General features: G+C 49.0%; 2 protein-coding genes across 2 annotated transcripts in view; both read left to right on the forward strand.

Annotated features, from left to right (window-relative positions):
- kiaa0586 (KIAA0586 ortholog) overlaps positions 1–17,491 on the forward strand; it is a 130,778-nt gene that overhangs the window by 13,718 nt on the left and 99,569 nt on the right. The window lies entirely within an intron of this gene.
- On the forward strand, positions 384–3,242 carry irf2bpl (interferon regulatory factor 2 binding protein-like). The gene has a single exon (XM_056295992.1). It carries the CDS (start codon positions 820–822, stop codon positions 2,653–2,655), a length of 1,836 nt encoding a protein of 611 aa, XP_056151967.1. The 5' UTR covers positions 384–819; the 3' UTR covers positions 2,656–3,242.

Below are 17,491 nucleotides of genomic sequence, written 5' to 3' on the forward strand. Positions count from 1 at the left end.
GAAACAGACAGACAGTTGGACACAGACAGATAGAGACAGACAGAGACTACAGTATGATAATAGTTTAAGTGTGGATTACACACACAGCTGTGATTCTCTCACCCCCTACTGTTGGTTTCATGTTTCTCCCCTTCCCCCACCACTACCGTCCTCACACACACACACACACACACACACACACACACACACACACACACACACACACACACACACACACTATTTGTAATGTACTCTGTCATCTGTCTCTGTTCCGTCTTTTTTTGGGGGGGGGGGTCCTTGTGTCCATCGTGTTGAAGCAGAGAGCGTAAGAATGTTATTGTGCTCCAGTACATGCCACATGTGAACGTGCATGACGGGAAACACATGTTCCCTGCAGCTGGAGGTGTAATATGAGGAACACACCAGGGGAAGCTGCCTAGCAACACACACGTCTTTATGAAACGTTTCCATGCTCGAGACACAGAGAGCGACAGAGAGAGACGGACGGACAGACGGACAGAGAGAGAGCGAGAGACAGACAGAGAGACAGAGCGAGAGAGACCAACAAGTGTCATGTCATTCTCGTTCAAAGAGAAGTGTGGGACATGGAGGGGATGACGTCACCCAACCAACCAACCGGGTGGCATTCCAACCGGAGGAGGGGTGTGTGTGATGGGGGGTTACACCATCTAAATTCCTCAGTCCTGGAGTCAGGATGTGAGACGCGTGGGGAAAAAAAGCCGAACCCCCACATCTGTTTGCCGAGGAGGAGGAGGAGGTTTTGTTTTCTCCAGACTCGCTGCTGAATCAGTTTGGCGGAGGAGGCGAATAGGAGCCACCATGTCTTCCAGCTCCTCCCGGAGACAGTCGTGTTATCTGTGCGACCTCCCCCGCATGCCCTGGGCCATGATCTGGGACTTCAGCGAGCCCGTCTGCCGCGGCTGCGCCAACTACGAGGGCGCAGACCGGGTGGAGTTCGTTATCGGGACCGCACGGAACCTTAAGAGAGCGCACGGCGGAGCGACCAAGGTGGCGGCCAGAGAGGCGGGCGGCCCGACGAGCCACAGCGACGGAGCGGCCAGACCGCTGCAGGCCGGTCTGGACCGCTACTGTCTGGGCTCTGACGGTCGGACTCGGTTCGACTACGGCAGCAGACTGTCCAACGGACCGGCGGCTCCAAACGGCTTTCCTAAACCAGACGACGGACCTCCGGAACTGAACCGACAGAGCCCGAACAGAAGCAGAAGTCACGGGCTGGTGTCCGTGTCCGGACCGCTGAACGTCCCTCCAAACCTCCTGCCGCAGACTCTGCCGAATCGAGCCGCCCTGTCGTGCGAGCAGGGAGGGAAGAGACCGGGCTCAGTGTCCAGTACGGAGCAGGACCAGGAGCTGAAGGAGAAACAGAGGAACGCGGAGGTTCTGATGGAGCTGAGTGAGAGCCTCCGGAACCGGCAGGAGGAGTGGACCAACAAGCCCAAACTGGTCCGGGAGACTCTGCTCACCCTCTCTGGCTGCAGTCCGTTTCACGTCCGCTTCAAGAAGGACCACGGCCTGCTGGGTCGCGTGTTCGCCTTTGACGCCGTGTCCAAAGCCGGACTGGACTACGAATTAAGGATTTTCATCGAGTACCCCACCGGCTCCGGTACCGTGTTCTCCAGCGCCTCGGGCGTGGCCAAGCAGATGTACCAGGACTGTATGAAGGACTTGGGACGCGGTCTGTCGTCTGGCTTCAAGTATCTGGAGTACGAGAAGAAACCCGGTTCCGGAGACTGGCGCCTGCTCGGAGAATTACTGCCGGAGCCGCTCCGCTTCTTCAAGGAGGCGCTGGGTGGAGATATGCTCCCTCAGCCCCACGTGGACGGCAGCTGCCCCCTCCTGCCCACCTCCCTGCTCCTGTCCGGCCGCGGTCCGGCCTCCGGCAGCGGCGGTAGCCCAGCCCGCGCCGGCGTGCGGAAGAGAAGAGCGTCCCCGGAGCCGGACTCCGCCGAGGAGCAGCACAGACAGTGGATGACTGCAGGCTCCTTCTCCGCCTCTCACTGCGGACCTCCTCCTCTGGGTACCGGTCCCGGACACTCCGTCCACTCGAGCCGCACCACGCCCCCCGAGTCCGCACCGCCGCACAGCGGCCAGTCGCCCATGGCCGCGCTCATGTCCGTCGCGGACACACTGGGGAATGCGCACTCCCCGAAGGATAGAGACTCCGTTCACTCCACTACCTCCTCATCCAGACACGCCAGCAGCAGCAGCCCGTCGTCCCCCGCCTCCGCCTCCGGACAGAGGAGGCTGGCCTCCCGCAGCGCGGAGCTAGAGCTGGCCGGAGGGGGCGTGCCTTCCCACTCCAGCGGCGGGAGCGCGCACTCCGGCATGGAGCAGACACACGCGTCCCCCGCTCCCGACTGCCCCATGGCGGCCAACGGGGCACTTTGCTGCACCATCTGCCACGAACGGCTGGAGGACACGCACTTCGTCCAGTGTCCCTCCGTCCCCGGACACAAGTTCTGTTTCCCCTGCTCCCGAGAGAGCATCAAGGCTCAGGGCGCCTCCGGGGAGGTCTACTGCCCCAGCGGGGACAAATGCCCCCTGGTCGGCTCCAACGTGCCCTGGGCTTTCATGCAGGGCGAGATAGCCACAATCCTCGCGGGAGACGTGAAGGTAAAAAAGGAGAGAGACCCGTGATGACGGCCCGCAACAAAGCAGAGCACAAGACAGGTTAGGAGCAGGACCTACATGTGAATATCAATAGGACCTACATGTGAATATGAATAGTGGAACCAGCAGCGCGCCGCCGCTGCCGCTGTCTGGCCGAGACGCCGCAGGCTACAGTAAGTGTGTGACGTCATGTCACGTGGGAGGCTGACGTAACGCGTGTAGACAGACACGGGGACATTTAAAACGTTACTTATTTTTTATCAAAGGCCTTTAAACTATTTAACAATATTAAATAGTTTAAAGGCCTTTTACGAAAAATGATGTCATGTTTTTGGATTATTAAATAATTTAAAACATTGTTTTATTTTTATAAAAGGCCTTTAAACTATTTAATAGTACTTTTTTGAAACGTAAAACCTTTTTAATTGAATGTTTTCTCGGTTCAGTCGCTCTCATCCAGCCAGCCCATTGGTTCACGGGGGACGTGACGGAGGCTGGACCGGAAGCTGGCGTAGTCATGGACCTTTTTATTTCCGTTCTGTAGTGACAGAAAAAGAAGACCACATGTTGTAACGTGCCTTGAGCTGACTTAATGCTAATAAATTTGGTTGATATGAATGTCAGTGGTGAAATGTGACTTTTCTTTTCTCTAAAACGGGCGTGAATCTAAGAGGACATTAAAGTGGCCGTTTGGCTTTCTTGTCTGGCGTTTTAATGTCTGCTCCACACAGTTACATCACGGTCATATCAGCGAGCTAGCTGCCTTTACGACGCTTCCGCGCGTGTGTGCAGCTGGACTGCTGGATTCGGAGTAAAGAGCGCAACACCGTGGAACCAAGTGCCAGAGTCCAGTGGAACTGCCTAGGTCTCCATCGTCTCCTCCACCAAATGCACCTGCGGCCGATCTCTGCTTCTCCTCCTGACGTAGAAACTCAACTGTCGACTAGCGCACATCCACCCGTCTGTCTGTTGGACTGTGTGTGGTGGGGCCGGGCGATATGGACCAAAACCTATATCTGGGTATTTTCAGGCTGCGTGGCGATACACGCTGTATATGTGGGTATTTCCTACGACGTGGGCGAAATGGTCAGTTGTGGGCCGAAGCATGTGAGACGTCACTAGCACGTTTATTGCAGAGCATCCAAATAAAATGCAGGCAGGGTTTCCTTCCCTGTGTTAAAACACACCGCTGCACAATACATCAAACATGTACATGAAAACTTATCTAAACTAGATAGGCCTATTTTCAATAAGAATAAGCCTATCTCTGATAATGCAAACCGCATTTTGGATTTTAAGAGTCTAATAACTTGGTAAAGAAAAAAAAAGAAGCTACAGACCTCCCCGAATTCTCCTGAAATTGCATGTATTTGCATTTAAAATGCGTTTTAGATAAATCGCACATAAAAAAAGTTACGCAGATCTACCTAAAACGACCGTGGGCGGTCAAAATGACCGTCTCGTAATGTCTGCGTGATGGTGTGCGTCATGTCAGTATTTGTGACGTGTGTTGGCCGCATCATTTCCTGTGTGAAGTTCGTGGCTGTGTCCTAGAAACACACTAGCGCCCTCTAGTGTAGACAAACAGTCTCAGCTTGACGTGTGATGTCCAACATGTCTGGTTACAGACGCACCGTGACTACCACCGAGGCGCCTTAGTATTTACAGGCGTTGGACAGCGGCCATTTTAACTTGTTTAAAAACAGTATTAAAGTTGTTCAAACGGTAATTTGGTTGTCAGCAGTTTCATAACAGACACACTAACATATGTAATGCATTAATATCTCAGGTGGGTATTTACCTTGACGCAATATAGAGTTTAAAAACCGCGGCGGTCAAAATGACCGCCCACGGTCGTTCTAGTAGTTTTTAAACTGCGGTCGTTGTTTGGGACTTTCAATATTTATTTTCAGTTCTTTTCTTACATTTCCGGTTTTACCAGCCTTGTTACGTTTGTTAGATTAACAGTATGTGTTTTCTGTTTGGTTTTTCAGGTAATATCTTCACTTTTTCAGTTTTGCTATTCAAGTTGGACCATGTGTCTCTGAAGTTTAACTTGTTTAAAACTAGTATTATAGTTGTTAAAATGTTACTGTTGGTGTCAGTTAGTTTCTTAACAGACACACTAACACATGTAATGCATTAATATCTCAGCTGGGTATTTATCTTGACACATATATGTAGAGTTTAAACACCGGCCGTCATGTTGACCGCCCACGGTGGTTTTGGGTAGGACTGAAGTCCTGCTCGTTCTGGTGTTAAGAAACGGGTGTTATGTATTTTAACGCAACGTCAGACTATATCGATATGAACGGTATTGTCTCATCCTGTATCTTGTTTGAAAATATATCGATATAACGTAAAAAGCCGATGTCCCACCCAGCCCTAGTCTGTTGCATTATGTGTTACTGTCTGCTGTTCTGACTGTTGGACTGTCTGCTGTTCTGACTGTTGGACTGTCTGCTGTTCTGACTGTTGGATTATGTGTTGGACTGTCTGCTGTTCTGATTGTTGGATTATGTGGTGGACTGTCTGCTGTTCTGACTGTTGGATTATGTGGTGGACTGTCTGCTGTTCTGACTGTTGGATTATGTGGTGGACTGTCTGCTGTTCTGATTGTTGGATTATGTGGTGGACTGTCTGCTGTTCTGACTGTTGGATTATGCGTTGGACTGTCTGCTATTCTGACTGTTGGATTATGTGTTGGACTGTCTGCTGTTCTGACTGTTGGATTATGTGGTGGACTGTCTGCTGTTCTGACTGTTGGATTATGTGGTGGACTGTCTGCTGTTCTGACTGTTGGATTATGTGGTGGACTGTCTGCTGTTCTGACTGTTGGATTATGTGGTGGACTGTCTGCTGTTCTGACTGTTGGATTATGTGGTGGACTGTCTGCTGTTCTGATTGTTGGATTATGTGGTGGACTGTCTGCTGTTCTGACTGTTGGATTATGCGTTGGACTGTCTGCTATTCTGACTGTTGGATTATGTGTTGGACTGTCTGCTGTTCTGACTGTTGGATTATGTGGTGGACTGTCTGCTGTTCTGACTGTTGGATTATGTGGTGGACTGTCTGCTGTTCTGACTGTTGGATTATGTGTTGGACTGTCTGCTGTTCTGACTGTTGGATTATGTGGTGGACTGTCTGCTGTTCTGACTGTTGGATTATGTGGTGGACTGTCTGCTGTTCTGACTGTTGGATTATGTGTTGGACTGTCTGCTGTTCTGACTGTTGGATTATGTGGTGGACTGTCTGCTGTTCTGACTGTTGGATTATGCGTTGGACTGTCTGCTATTCTGACTGTTGGATTATGTGTTGGACTGTCTGCTGTTCTGACTGTTGGATTATGTGTTGGACTGTCTGCTGTCCTAACTGTTGGATTATGTGGTGGACTGTCTGCTGTTCTGACTGTTGGATTATGTGTTGGACTGTCTGCTGTTCTGACTGTTGGATTATGTGGTGGGCTGTCTGCTGTTCTGACTGTTGTTCTGACTGTTGGATTATGTGGTGGGCTGTCTGCTGTTCTGACTGTTGTTCTGACTGTTGGATTATGTGTTGGACTGTCTGCTGTTCTGACTGTTGGATTATGTGGTGGACTGTCTGCTGTTCTGACTGTTGTTCTGACTGTTGGATTATGTTTTGGACTGTCGGCTGTTCTGACTGTTGGATTGTCTGTTGGATTATGTGTTGGACTGTCTGCTGTTCTGACTGTTGTTCTGACTGTTGTATTATGTGTTGGACTGTCTGCTGTTCTGACTGTTGGATTGTCTGTTGGATTATGTGTTGGACTGTCTGCTGTTCTGACTGTTGTTCTGACTGTTGTATTATGTGTTGGACTGTCTGCTGTTCTGACTGTTGGACTGTCTGCTGTTCTGACTGTTGTTCTGACTGTTGGATTATGTTTTGGACTGTCTGATGTTCTGACTGTTGGATTGTCTGTTGTTCTGACTGTTGGACTGTCTGTTGGATTATGTATTGGAATGTCTGCTGTTCTGACTGTTGGACTGTCTGTTGGATTATGTATTGCAGTGTTTGCTGGTCTGACTGTTGCTCTACCTGTTTGTCTGACTGTTGTTGTGTTGGTCTGTCTGTTGGTCTGTCTGCTGGAAGTAGACGGTCGGGGGCTGGACATTTCCTGACCGCTCTCTTCCTGTCAGAGGTGTTCAGGCCTGTGGCATCATGAACGTATTCATACGGTGGTGTGAAATCATGTCTAAATGCTTTGTGTGGGATTCAACAGAGTGCTGGTGTAGCGAGCTGGGACGTCTTCTGGCCAGAGGGGCGCCACCATAGACATTTAACCCAAGACAATACTGAGACTATTCCTTTTTTACAGTCTGACCACTTCTGTTTTACAATTTCATAACTTTTCTGTACTCACAATTCCTTCACAAAATGTGCAAAACGTCAACAGGTGAATATTTTCAAGGACAGAGCAACTCTTAAAGGGAACTTCTGCCAATTTTCCACCTTATGTCTCATTATCTTTACTAGCATATTAAGAACACCTGTCAGTCCTGATTTTTCTGTATCTCTGGCTAGAAGTGAAACTGAGATTTTTCCATCCGTTAACTGATGTATTGTGATGTCAGTTGGCAGAGAGAAAATCTACAGTCTAGTTTATCCTGGGTTTTTAATCTCCACTCTAATCTACTGTAAAGATGCGGTTCTGAAAGAGCATCCTCATTCTCTTGGCCAAGCTATGTTTCAAACTTCAGTAATCATGTCCTACAACTTTAGTGCAAAGGATTTGATGGGCGATGATACAGAAGCTAGCATGCTGCAATGCATTCTGGTACGCGTAGGCACTTGGGTAAAAAAACTGATTTCTCCATCAATACACACACTGAGGATTTTATTACTTCAATGCGCCACGTTACTCATCCATACTGAATACACATTCACAAAACCTTCCGCAAACTTTTGGTTTTATTAGATCATAGAAATAACCAACAGTCCATAGTCCCAACACCCTGAGATGGTGTCTGTTAGCCAACAGCCAGGAAGTCCATAGTCCCAACACCCTGAGATGGTGTCTGTTAGCCAACAACCAGGAAGTCCATAGTCCCAACACCCTGAGATGGTGTCTGTTAGCCAACAACCAAAAAGTCCATAGTCCCAACACCCTGAGATGGTGTATGTTAGCCAACAACCAGGAAGTCCATAGTCCCAACACCCTGAGATGGTGTCTGTTAGCCAACATCCAGGAGGTCCATAGTCCCAACACCCTGAGATGGTGTCTGTTAGCCAACAACCAGGAAGTCCATAGTCCCAACACCCTGAGATGGTGTCTGTTAGCCAACAACCAGGAAGTCCATAGTCCCAACACCCTGACATGGTGTCTGTTAGCCAGCAACCAAAAAGTCCATAGTCCCAACACCCTGAGATGGTGTATGTTAGCCAACAACCAGGAAGTCCATAGTCCCAACACCCTGACATGGTGTCTGTTAGCCAACAACCAGGAATGACAAAGACGTGACGGAGAGATAAAATGATGATGGATGACTAGTCTATTACTTCCAATGAGTCTGTTACTGTTTGAATCCCTATCATACTTATGTGTTGGATTAAGTCACTCTAGTGACATGACAGTTGTGTCCACAGTCTCGCCTCTGCCATGTCTTCATTTCTGCAGAAATGGACCTGAAGCCTCTTACATCTGTTTACAGCAGCAGCATGTGTGATGGATGGTGCTGGATTGTATTTGTCATGCAGCATCCAGGAGGTCTGTTATCGGCTGATAGTAACCATGGCAACATAGAGGCATTTCAAGAACCGGGTCTCATCAGTTAAGATCCCCCCCCCCCCACACACACACACACACATTGGAGCATGCACTGCTGCAGGCCTTCCTCAGAATAGACTGACATCCATGCTTGTGCACGGTGCATCATCAGTGCACACTCCAAGCAGTCAGTGTGTGCCTACAAAAGGCTGCAAAACACACACACACACTTATGAACACATTGCAGTGTTACACACATCCAGACATTTCTGCTGCACAGAAACAGTTTCACAGGCGGTTGTAGAGGTTTGTACAGACAGACAGACAGACAGACAGACACACACACACACACACACACACTGCAGTGGCAGAGCTGCTGTCTGGCATGGTGGTGGAGGAGGCCTACAGAGAGACGGTGTGGTCAGAGAACACAAGACAGATCTCATCTGTTGCTCTCTTTACAATCAGCCTGCCTGACAGAGGAGAGACAGACAGACAGACAGACAGACAGACAGACCACCATGATGACCTGACACACTAAGTCCTCTGTCAGTCCAATACATTTGGAGTGAAAGTTGTTGTGTTCGTGGAAATATGAACAGAGGAACATAGTCCAATTTCTGAAGTCCGCTTTAACCTCATAGTAGTAGCCATGGCAGTACTGCTGCTAGTCATATTAGTAGTAGTAGTAGTAGTAGTAGTAGTAGTAGGTATTGGTGGTGGTGGTGGGATTAGTAGTAATGATGAAAGTAGTAGTAGTCATAGTGACAGTAGTAGTAGTTTGATGACAGTAGTAGTAGTAATGGTGACAGTAGTAGTAGTTTGATGACAGTAGTAGTAGTAATGGTGACAGTAGTAGTAGTTTGATGACAGTAGTAGTAGTAATGGTGATAGTAGTAGTAGTTTGATGACAGTAGTAGTAGTAATGGTGACAGTAGTAGTAGTAGTAGTAGTAGTAGTAGTAGTCATGGTGACAGTTGTAGTTGTCATGTGACAGTAGTAGTCATGTTACAGTAGTAGTAGTAGTAGTAGTGGTAGTCATGGTGACGGTAGTAGTAGCAGCAGCAGCACTAGTAGTAGTAGTAGTATGGTGACAGTTGTAGTTGTCATGGTGACAGTAGTAGTAGTCATTGTGACAGTAGTAGTGGTAGTCATAGTGACAGTAGTAGTAGTAATAGTAGTAGTAGTAGCATGGTGACAGTAGTAGTAGTCATGGTGACAGTGTAGTTGTCATGGTGACAGTAGAAATCATGGTGGTTTGGTGCATTGCAGAGATTTCTGTCTCTGTGATGAGTCTCTCCTCATCTTCTGAGCCAAACCAAAAAACACCTGGTGTGTGTGTGTGTGTGTGTGTGTGTGTGTGTGTGTGTGTGTGTGTGAGTGTGTGTGTGTGTGAGAGAGAGAGAGAGAGAGAGAGAGAGAGAGAGAGAGAGAGAGAGAGAGAGAGAGAGAGAGAGAGAGAGAGAGAGAGATTGTATGTAGGGTGTGCATGTGGGAAGTGCCTTCATTGTTATTCTACCTGACAGATGTGCTTAAGGTGCCCTTGGCTGGCAACACACACACACACACACACACATACACACACAGTTGAAAGCACTGCACCTGAAAATAAACAGAAACTTGTGTGTGTGTGTTGGGGGGGTAGAGCTGACTTCTGACATTATGATTGACAGCTCAGTAGTAAACCAGTTTGGTGGTTCTGTAGATTTTGACAGACTGTCCTCTGACTTAGTGTGGTTTAATCACGTCCGTGTGAACTGACACTAATAACAGTTGTCATGGTGTTGATGTCCAGCCAGTACCCAGTCCAGCAGAGACACCGAGCTCCTGCAGAGAGAGACACACAGACGGGGAACCTTTTTCTCCTCCCTTCCCCCCATTCGGTTCTCCCCCTCCTGGTTTCCATGGTGACCTGCCTGACTGAAAACATCATTTATTCAGGAATGTGCTCTGGACACAGAGAGGCAGTTTTCTGGTTAACCCTTAACACACTGGAAGCAGGCTGTACTTGTGCTGCCTTTGTGTTGTTCATTCAAAAGCTTTTTACACCATGTTGGTCTCGTTCAGACACACTTACATTCACACATAATGACCATCACAGAGAGGTCACCAGTAATAAGGAGGTCAAAGGACAAATACTCATCTGTAGCATGATGGGTGATGACAGGCATGTTCAGGCAAATGCATGTCATTCAGAAATGTTGTCCAGTTCCATAAAAACACAACACTGATGGTACAGCCTGGTGTGTGGGGCAGTACAGCCTTATGTTTTCACACAGTACAGCCTGGTGTGTGGGGCAGCACAGCCTTATGTTTTCATACACACAGTACAGCCTGGTGTGTGGGGCAGCACAGCCTTATGTTTTCATACACACAGTACAGCCTGCTGTGTGGGGCAGCACAGCCTTATGTTTTCATACACACAGTACAGCCTGCTGTGTGGGGCAGCACAGCCTTATGTTTTCATACACACTGTACAGCCTGCTGTGTGGGGCAGCACAGCCTTATGTTTTCACACAGTACAGCCTGCTGTGTGGGGCAGCACAGCCTTATGTTTTCATACAGTACAGCCTGCTGTGTGGGGCAGCACAGCCTTATGTTTTCATACACACAGTACAGCCTGGTGTGTGGGGCAGCACAGCCTTATGTTTTCATACACACAGTACAGCCTGCTGTGTGGGGCAGTACAGCCTTATGTTTTCATACACACAGTACAGCCTGGTGTGTGGGGCAGTACAGCCTTATGTTTTCATACACACAGTACAGCCTGCTGTGTGGGGCAGCACAGCCTTATGTTTTCATACACACAGTACAGCCTGGTGTGTGGGGCAGCACAGCCTTATGTTTTCATACAGTACAGCCTGCTGTGTGGGGCAGCACAGCCTTATGTTTTCATACACACAGTACAGCCTGGTGTGTGGGGCAGCACAGCCTTATGTTTTCACACAGTACAGCCTGGTGTGTGGGGCAGCACAGCCTTATGTTTTCATACACACAGTACAGCCTGCTGTGTGGGGCAGTACAGCCTTATGTTTTCATACACACAGTACAGCCTGGTGTGTGGGGCAGCACAGCCTTATGTTTTCATACACACAGTACAGCCTGCTGTGTGGGGCAGCACAGCCTTATGTTTTCATACACACAGTACAGCCTGCTGTGTGGGGCAGCACAGCCTTATGTTTTCACACAGTACAGCCTGCTGTGTGGGGCAGCACAACCTTATGTTTTCATACACACAGTACAGCCTGCTGTGTGGGGCAGCACAGCCTTATGTTTTCATACACACAGTACAGCCTGCTGTGTGGGGCAGCACAGCCTTATGTTTTCATACACACAGTACAGCCTGGTGTGTGGGGCAGCACAGCCTTATGTTTTCACACAGTACAGCCTGCTGTGTGGGGCAGCACAGCCTTATGTTTTCATACACACAGTACAGCCTGGTGTGTGGGGCAGTACAGCCTTATGTTTTCATACACACAGTACAGCCTGGTGTGTGGGGCAGCACAGCCTTATGTTTTCACACAGTACAGCCTGGTGTGTGGGGCAGCACAGCCTTATGTTTTCATACACACAGTACAGCCTGGTGTGTGGGGCAGCACAGCCTTATGTTTTCATACACACAGTACAGCCTGCTGTGTGGGGCAGCACAGCCTTATGTTTTCATACACACAGTACAGCCTGGTGTGTGGGGCAGCACAGCCTTATGTTTTCACACTGTACAGCCTGCTGTGTGGGGCAGTACAGCCTTATGTTTTCACACAGTACAGCCTGGTGTGTGGGGCAGCACAGCCTTATGTTTTCATACACACAGTACAGCCTGCTGTGTGGGGCAGCACAGCCTTATGTTTTCATACACACAGTACAGCCTGCTGTGTGGGGCAGCACAGCCTTATGTTTTCACACAGTACAGCCTGCTGTGTGGGGCAGCACAACCTTATGTTTTCATACACACAGTACAGCCTGCTGTGTGGGGCAGCACAGCCTTATGTTTTCATACACACAGTACAGCCTGCTGTGTGGGGCAGCACAGCCTTATGTTTTCATACACACAGTACAGCCTGGTGTGTGGGGCAGCACAGCCTTATGTTTTCATACACACTGTACAGCCTGCTGTGTGGGGCAGCACAGCCTTATGTTTTCACACAGTACAGCCTGCTGTGTGGGGCAGCACAGCCTTATGTTTTCATACACACAGTACAGCCTGGTGTGTGGGGCAGTACAGCCTTATGTTTTCATACACACAGTACAGCCTGGTGTGTGGGGCAGCACAGCCTTATGTTTTCACACAGTACAGCCTGGTGTGTGGGGCAGCACAGCCTTATGTTTTCATACACACAGTACAGCCTGGTGTGTGGGGCAGCACAGCCTTATGTTTTCATACACACAGTACAGCCTGCTGTGTGGGGCAGCACAGCCTTATGTTTTCATACACACAGTACAGCCTGGTGTGTGGGGCAGCACAGCCTTATGTTTTCACACTGTACAGCCTGCTGTGTGGGGCAGTACAGCCTTATGTTTTCACACAGTACAGCCTGGTGTGTGGGGCAGCACAGCCTTATGTTTTCATACACACAGTACAGCCTGGTGTGTGGGGCAGTACAGCCTTATGTTTTCATACACACAGTACAGCCTGCTGTGTGGGGCAGCACAGCCTTATGTTTTCATACACACAGTACAGCCTGCTGTGTGGGGCAGCACAGCCTTATGTTTTCATACACACTGTACAGCCTGCTGTGTGGGGCAGCACAGCCTTATGTTTTCATACACACAGTACAGCCTGGTGTGTGGGGCAGCACAGCCTTATGTTTTCATACACACAGTACAGCCTGGTGTGTGGGGCAGCACAGCCTTATGTTTTCATACACACAGTACAGCCTGCTGTGTGGGGCAGCACAGCCTTATGTTTTCATACACACTGTACAGCCTGGTGTGTGGGGCAGCACAGCCTTATGTTTTCATACACACAGTACAGCCTGGTGTGTGGGGCAGCACAGCCTTATGTTTTCACACAGTACAGCCTGCTGTGTGGGGCAGCACAGCCTTATGTTTTCACACAGTACAGCCTGGTGTGTGGGGCAGCACAGCCTTATGTTTTCATACACACAGTACAGCCTGCTGTGTGGGGCAGCACAGCCTTATGTTTTCATACACACAGTACAGCCTGCTGTGTGGGGCAGCACAGCCTTATGTTTTCATACACACAGTACAGCCTGCTGTGTGGGGCAGTACAGCCTTATATTTTCATACACACAGTACAGCCTGCTGTGTGGGGCAGCACAGCCTTATGTTTTCACACAGTACAGCCTGCTGTGTGGGGCAGCACAGCCTTATGTTTTCACACAGTACAGCCTGGTGTGTGGGGCAGCACAGCCTTATGTTTTCATACACACAGTACAGCCTGCTGTGTGGGGCAGCACAGCCTTATGTTTTCACACAGTACAGCCTGCTGTGTGGGGCAGCACAGCCTTATGTTTTCACACAGTACAGCCTGCTGTGTGGGGCGGCACAGCCTTATGTTCTCATGTGTCTCGGCTGCCTCAGCCTCGCTATGTGTCACATAGCACTGAAGCGATACAGGATGATGTCACTACTATTGCCCCCATGGGCAGATTACCACGCGACCCCCCCCCCCACACACACACACACGCTTGCTTGCTGGTAGTCCATGGAGTTCGATGATGATGTCCCTCCTCGTTAATGGTGTGTTCTTTGATGACTGTAGAGTCCAATTCTTGATCTATAAGTTTTACCGCATGTTGGGCACATGAAGTCTGAGTTAGTGGGGGCAGGCATGGTTGTGTGTCTCCTTAGTCTTTTTTGTTGCCCCCCCCCCATTTTTTCTCCTCAGTTGTACTTGGCTATTTATCCCACTCTAATGAGCTGTCTGGGTCGCTGCTCCACCCCCTCTGCTGGTCCAGGGAGGGCTGCAGACTACCACATGTCTCCTCCAATACATGTGGAGTCGCCAGCCGGTTCTTTTCACCTGACAGTGAGGAGTTTCACCAGGGGGACATAGTGCATGGGAGGATCACGCTTTTCCCACCCAATTCCCCCTCCCCCCTGAACACGCGTCCCGACCGAACAGAGGAGGCGCTAGTGCAGCGTCCAGGACACATACCCACATCCGGCTTCCCACCTGCAGACAAGGCCAGTTGTGTCTGTAGGGACGCCCGACCAAGCCGGAGGTAACATGGGGATTTGAACCGGTGATCCCTGCGTTGGTAGGCAATGGAGTAGACTGCTACGCTACCCGGACGCCCTTTTCTGCTGTTTTTTTTTCACATTTCTCTCCATTTCCAGCTGTTCTATACCTCTGTGGCAGATCTCCCGCCAGTTGGAACTTTTGATGGCAGAGCTATCACTAACCATCACTAGTCTTGTCTGTAACACACGCACACCATCAGATTGGATGCAAATGTGTTTGTTTTCTTATTCCCATGTTGAAGGAACAGCAGAGCAGAACCGTTTCATAGAAATGGTTTAATAATATTCATATCCTCCCACATGGCTTCATGTCATGTCATGCTTTCTAGTCACAGCAGGTTGAAGGCTGTAGTGATAGTCAACTAACAGTTGAGTTTCACTCTGCATATGTGTTCATAGAAAATCATGTACAGGGATGCCTATGTTATACTGTACATATTAGACTGTATACAGATCACTCTGCATGTCGACAGTTACTATACATATTACTACATATAGACAATCTTGTTTTTGTTTAAGCTGCTCCCATTAGGGGGCGCCACAGCGGATCGTCCGTTTCCATCTCTTCCTGTCCTCTGCATCTTCCTCTGTCACACCAGCCACCTGCATGTCCTCTCTCACCACATCCATAAACCTCCTCTTTGGCCTTCCTCTTCTCCTCTTCCCTGGCAACTCCATATTCAGCATCCTTCTCCCAATATACCCAGCATCTCTCCTCCACACATGTCCACACCATCTCTATCTTGCCTCTCTTGCTTTGTCTCCAAACCGTCCAACCTGAGCTGTCCCTCTAATATACTCGTTCCTAATCCTGTCCTTCTTCATCACTCCCAGTGAAAATCTTATCAGCTTCATTTCTGCCACCTCCAGCTCCACCTCCTGTCTTTTCATCAGTGCCACTGTCTCCAAACCATACAACATAGCTGGTCTCACTACCATCTTGTAAACCTTCCCTTTAACTCTTGCTGGTACCCTTCTGTCGCAAATCACTCCTGACACTCTTCTCCACCCACTCCACCCTGCCTGCACTCTCTTCTTCACCTCTCTTCTGCACTCCCCGTTACTTTGGACAGTTGACCCCAAGTATTTAAACTCATACACCTTCATCACTTCCACTCCTTGCATTGTCATCATTCCACTGTCCTCCCTCTCATTCACGCATATGTATTACGTCTTGCTCCAACTGACTTTCATTCCTCTTCTCTCCAGTGCATACCTCCACCTCTCCAGGCTCTCCTCAACCTGCACCCTACTCTCACTACAGATCACAATGTCATCTGCAAACATCATCGTCCACGGAGACCCCTGCCTAATCTCGTCCGTCAACATGTCCATCACCATTGCAAACAAGAAAGGGCTCAGAACCCACCTCCCACCTCCACCTTGAACCCATCTGTCATTCCAACCACACACCTCACCACTGTCACACTTCCCTCATACATATCCTGCACCACTCCTACATACTTCTCTGCCACTCCCGACTTCCTCATACAATACCACACCTCCTCTCTCGGCACCCTGTCGTATGCTTTCTCTAAATCTACAAAGACACAATGTAACTCCTTCTGACCTTCTCTATACTTCTCCATCAACATTCTCAAAGCAAACATCATATCTGTGGTGCTCTTTCATGGCATGAAACCATACTGCTGCTCGCTGATCATCACCTCTCCTCCTCTTAACCTAGCTTCTATTACTCTTTCCTATATCTTCATGCTGTGGCTGATCAACTTTATACCTCTGTAGTTGCTGCAGTTCTGCACATCACCCTTGTTCTTGAAAATCAGTGCCAGTATGCTTCTTCTGCACTCCCCAGGCATCCTCTCACTTTCCAAGATTGTGTTAAACAATCTAGTTAAAACCCCACTGCCATCTCTCCTAAACATCCCCATGCCTCCACAGGTATGTCATCAGGACCAACTGCCCTTCCACTCTTCATCCTCTTCATAGCTGCCCTCACTTCCCCCTTGCTAATCCACTGAACTTCCTGATTCACTATCCCCACATCATCCAACCTTCTCTTTCTCTAATTTTCTTCATTCATCAGCCCCTCAAAGTACTCCTTCCACCTTCTCAGCACACTCTCCTCACTTGTCAGCACATTTCCATCTCTATCCTTCATCGCCCTAACCTGCTGCACATCCTTCCCAGCTCGGTCCCTCTGTCTAGCCAATCGGTACAAGTCCTTTTCTCCTTCCTTAGTGTCTAACCTGTCATACAACTCACCATACGCCTTTTCCTTTGCTTTTGGCACCTCTTTCTTTGCTTTACACTGCATCTCCTTGTACTCCTGTCTACTTTCTTCATCTCTCTGACTATCCCACTTCTTCTTTGCCAACCTCTCCCTCTGTATAATTTACTGTACTTCCTCATTCCACCACCAAGTCTCCCTGTCTTCCTTCCTCTGTCCTGATGACACACCAAGTACCTTCCTAGCTGTCTCCCTCACTATTTCTGCATTGGTTGCCCAGCCATCCGGCAACTCTTCACTACCACCCAGCGCCTGTCTTAACTCCTGCCTGAACTCCACACAACGGTCTTCCTTCTTCAACTTCCACCATTTGATCTTCAGCTCTGCCTTCACTCTCTTCCTCTTCTTGGTCTCCAAAATCAGACCACCATCCGATGCTGCCTAGCTACGTTCTCCCGTCTCCACCTTGCAGTCTCTAATCTCTTTTAAATCGTGCGTTCTACATTATAGTCCACCTGTGTGCACTTTCCTCCACTCTTGTCCATCACCCTGTGTTCCTCCCTCTTCTTGAAATATGTATTCACCACAGCCATTTCCATCCTTTTCACAAAATCCACCACCATCTGTCCTTCCACATTCCTCTCATTGACACAATACCTACCCATCACCTCCTCATCACCCCTGTTCCCTTCACCAACATGTCCATTGAAGTCCACGCCAATCACCACTCTCTCCTCCTTGGG

The sequence above is a fragment of the Lampris incognitus genome, chromosome 16 (genome assembly GCF_029633865.1).
Source record: "Lampris incognitus isolate fLamInc1 chromosome 16, fLamInc1.hap2, whole genome shotgun sequence".
Classification (NCBI taxonomy): domain Eukaryota; kingdom Metazoa; phylum Chordata; class Actinopteri; order Lampriformes; family Lampridae; genus Lampris; species Lampris incognitus.